Raw genomic sequence first — 2,714 nt, 5'->3', positions numbered from 1 at the left:
CCATCGGCTTAGGCGCCTCTCCCCACAGCGCTGCTCGAGCGGCTGGAAAGGTTTTTTGGCGCGAAAGTTGGTTGAGGTCCTAAACGGAGCTGCGCGCCATTCCCTGCGGCCATAGGGGCCCTTACTGACCTAAGGGGAGTATTCCTTGCTGGTGGAGCTTTGCGCCCCCCCCCTCTCCCTTCTAATCCTCCATTGGTTTCTGGACTGCTTGTGCCTGGGCTAAGGGAACTCTCTTGAGTGGGGTCTCGCGCCCCCCCTCCCCCCCCCGCCTGCCTTGTTCCTCCATTATATGTGGAGTGTCTGCGCTCCCTTTTGTGATAACGGGTGCTGAGCCTCATTCACTGTTGGTGCCACCTTGTGCCTAGTTTGGGTCAACTACTGACAGTTTTTCCCTCACTGTCATCATGCCTAAAGCTTCCCATAAATCCAAGCACTGTCACAAGGCCAGGAGCTCTGATAGTCATCATCATCATCATGGAGGTTCTTCTGCTACTAAAGAAGTCCCCTCTGGATCTTCTTCCAGACTAGGCCCTTCTGGCCTTTCTCAGCCGCTCAGCAAGACACCCTCTCAATTGCTGCCTTCCCGTGCGGAGGCTCGCAGGGACAGGGTCCTGAAGAAAATTTGCGCCAAGGCCAGCGGCGCTCAGTCAGTAGGCAAGGAGGCTCCTTCGACCTCAACCCAACCCCCTATGGATGCTGATTCCGCATCTCAAGGGGATCGTCTTTCCCTTCAGGACTGTCCTGCGGTTACTGCAGCGACGGATCTGTGGGGCTCGGCTGCACCTACGACCTCTGTTCCTCCTCCGGAAACATCCCCAGTTCAACCTGCTAGTGAGGCCGTTCCAACTGGGACACAACATCACACCTTCCCATCCACGGAACAGATACAACAGATGATCGCTGCAGCAGTCCAACAGTCGTTGGCCTCACATTTTCAGTCCGCCGGCAGACCGGCTTCGGTGCGTTCCGTAGTCTCCCATTCTCGAGGGGATGGGGATCTGGATGATGCTTTGTCCATCGACGCCCCTGACTCACCCGTGTCTTCTATGGCCAGCAGATCTCCCTCGCATGCGGCTGATGACCCTCATGACCTGGAGCTCTCGGAGGATGATGACCTGCCTCCTGAACAACCCGCCTTTACGGGTATTTTTCCCCAGGCCTTGTTCAAATCCCTGCTGCATAAGGCCATTGCTACGGCGCAGCTTAGCTCCCCTTCGCCGCTACCGGCTTCGGATTCTGCATCTAGGGGGCATTTAAGCCCTCTCTTCGCCGAACCAGCTAGGACCGTGGATACCATTTCTACTCCTCCTTTGTTTCTCGATGTTATCAAGAAGCAATGGTCTTCACCGGGCTCTGCTCCAACGCCTACGGCTGCGGATCGACGAAACTTTAGTATCGCTCCGGATCTAGATTCTCTTCTTCAGGTCCCGTCTGTGGACGCTCCCGTGGCGGCCCTCTTACCTCACTCAGCGGTTCCCGGTGACCCCGAGGAAGGCCTTCGTCCGGAGGAGCGCCGGGCGGAACACGTACTTCAACGAGCTCACCAAGGTGCTTCATGGGCCATCCGAGCAGCTTCTACTGCCTCCTTTTTTAATCGGACGACTCTCTTATGGCTTCAACATTTACAAGACTCGTTACCTATGGAGGACGTGCGAATACGACAGGATTTACACAAGATTATTGCTGCCACACAGTTTTCGGCAGACGCTACTTTGAACGCCGCTCGTTTTGCGGCCAAGTCTCTAGCTTCTTCGGTTACTGCACGTCGATTAGTTTGGTTGCGCCATTGGCAGGCCGACGCCAGGCATAAATGGCGCCTGGCGTCTGTTCCTTTCGCGGGCTCCAAGCTTTTCGGGGATTCTTTGGACCCCTTCCTTTCCGAGACAAAGGACAAGAAGAAATTCCTGCCGGTTGTCTTTCGCAGGGGGGATTCCAGGTTCCGCCCTTACACTCCTCGCCCCCAATCTCGCCCGTATGACGGCTCTTCTTTCTCCCCTTCCCTTCCTAGGTCACAGGGGAATTTCCAACCTAGACAACGGGGCGGTCAAGACAGACCTTCCAGAGGTAGGACCTTTGCGACCAAACGGCCCTTTCGAGGGGGAGGAGGTCGTTTCTCCGGTCGCCGTCGCTAAGTGCATCCCGGACCCTCCCATAGGGGGCAGATTGGCTCTCTTCGCCCCTGTTTGGGAGGGCTCCACATCGGATAAATGGGTCCTGGCCACCTTAAGATCTGGGTTGGCCATTGAATTCCTTTCCCCTCCTCCGAGGTCCTTTGTACGCTGTCCGCTTTCTAATGACTTCCAGAAACGATCCCTTATGGATTCGGCGGTTAAGCACCTTCTATCTATCAGGGCTATTCAGCCGGTGCCCGTGAGTGAATGCGGCACGGGATTTTACTCCCGTGTCTTCCTCGTTCCCAAGTCCTCGGGGGGGTGGAGACCCATTCTGGACCTTAAGCGTCTCAACCGGTATGTCTTATACCGGAAGTTTAAAATGCACTCCCTAAAATCTATCCTAGACGGTGTCAAGAGGGGCGATCTCCTCTCTTCTATAGACCTCACTGAGGCCTACCTCCACATCCCCATCCGTCCCTCCCACAGGAAGTTTTTTCGGTTCTGTTACGGGGGGCGCCATTTTCAGTATCGGGCCATGCCCTTTGGCCTTTCCTCGGCTCCCCGTACCTTTACCAAGGTACTAGCTGCCCTGGCAGCTTC

General features: G+C 55.9%; 1 protein-coding gene across 1 annotated transcript; it reads left to right on the top strand.

Annotated features, from left to right (window-relative positions):
* Positions 1-404: 404 nt before the first annotated feature.
* Positions 405-2,290, top strand: LOC148115030 (uncharacterized). Its single transcript, XM_087885023.1, has one exon. The coding sequence runs from the start codon at positions 405-407 to the stop codon at positions 2,130-2,132; it is 1,728 nt and encodes a 575-aa protein (XP_087741149.1). The 3' UTR covers positions 2,133-2,290.
* Positions 2,291-2,714: the final 424 nt, after the last annotated feature.

This window comes from Pantherophis guttatus, chromosome 2, assembly GCF_059756535.1.
Source record: "Pantherophis guttatus breed Tessera chromosome 2, ASM5975653v1, whole genome shotgun sequence".
Classification (NCBI taxonomy): Eukaryota; Metazoa; Chordata; class Lepidosauria; order Squamata; family Colubridae; genus Pantherophis; species Pantherophis guttatus.
The sequence above is the reverse complement of the archived record's forward strand: the minus strand, read 5'-3'. Positions and strand labels throughout refer to the sequence as shown.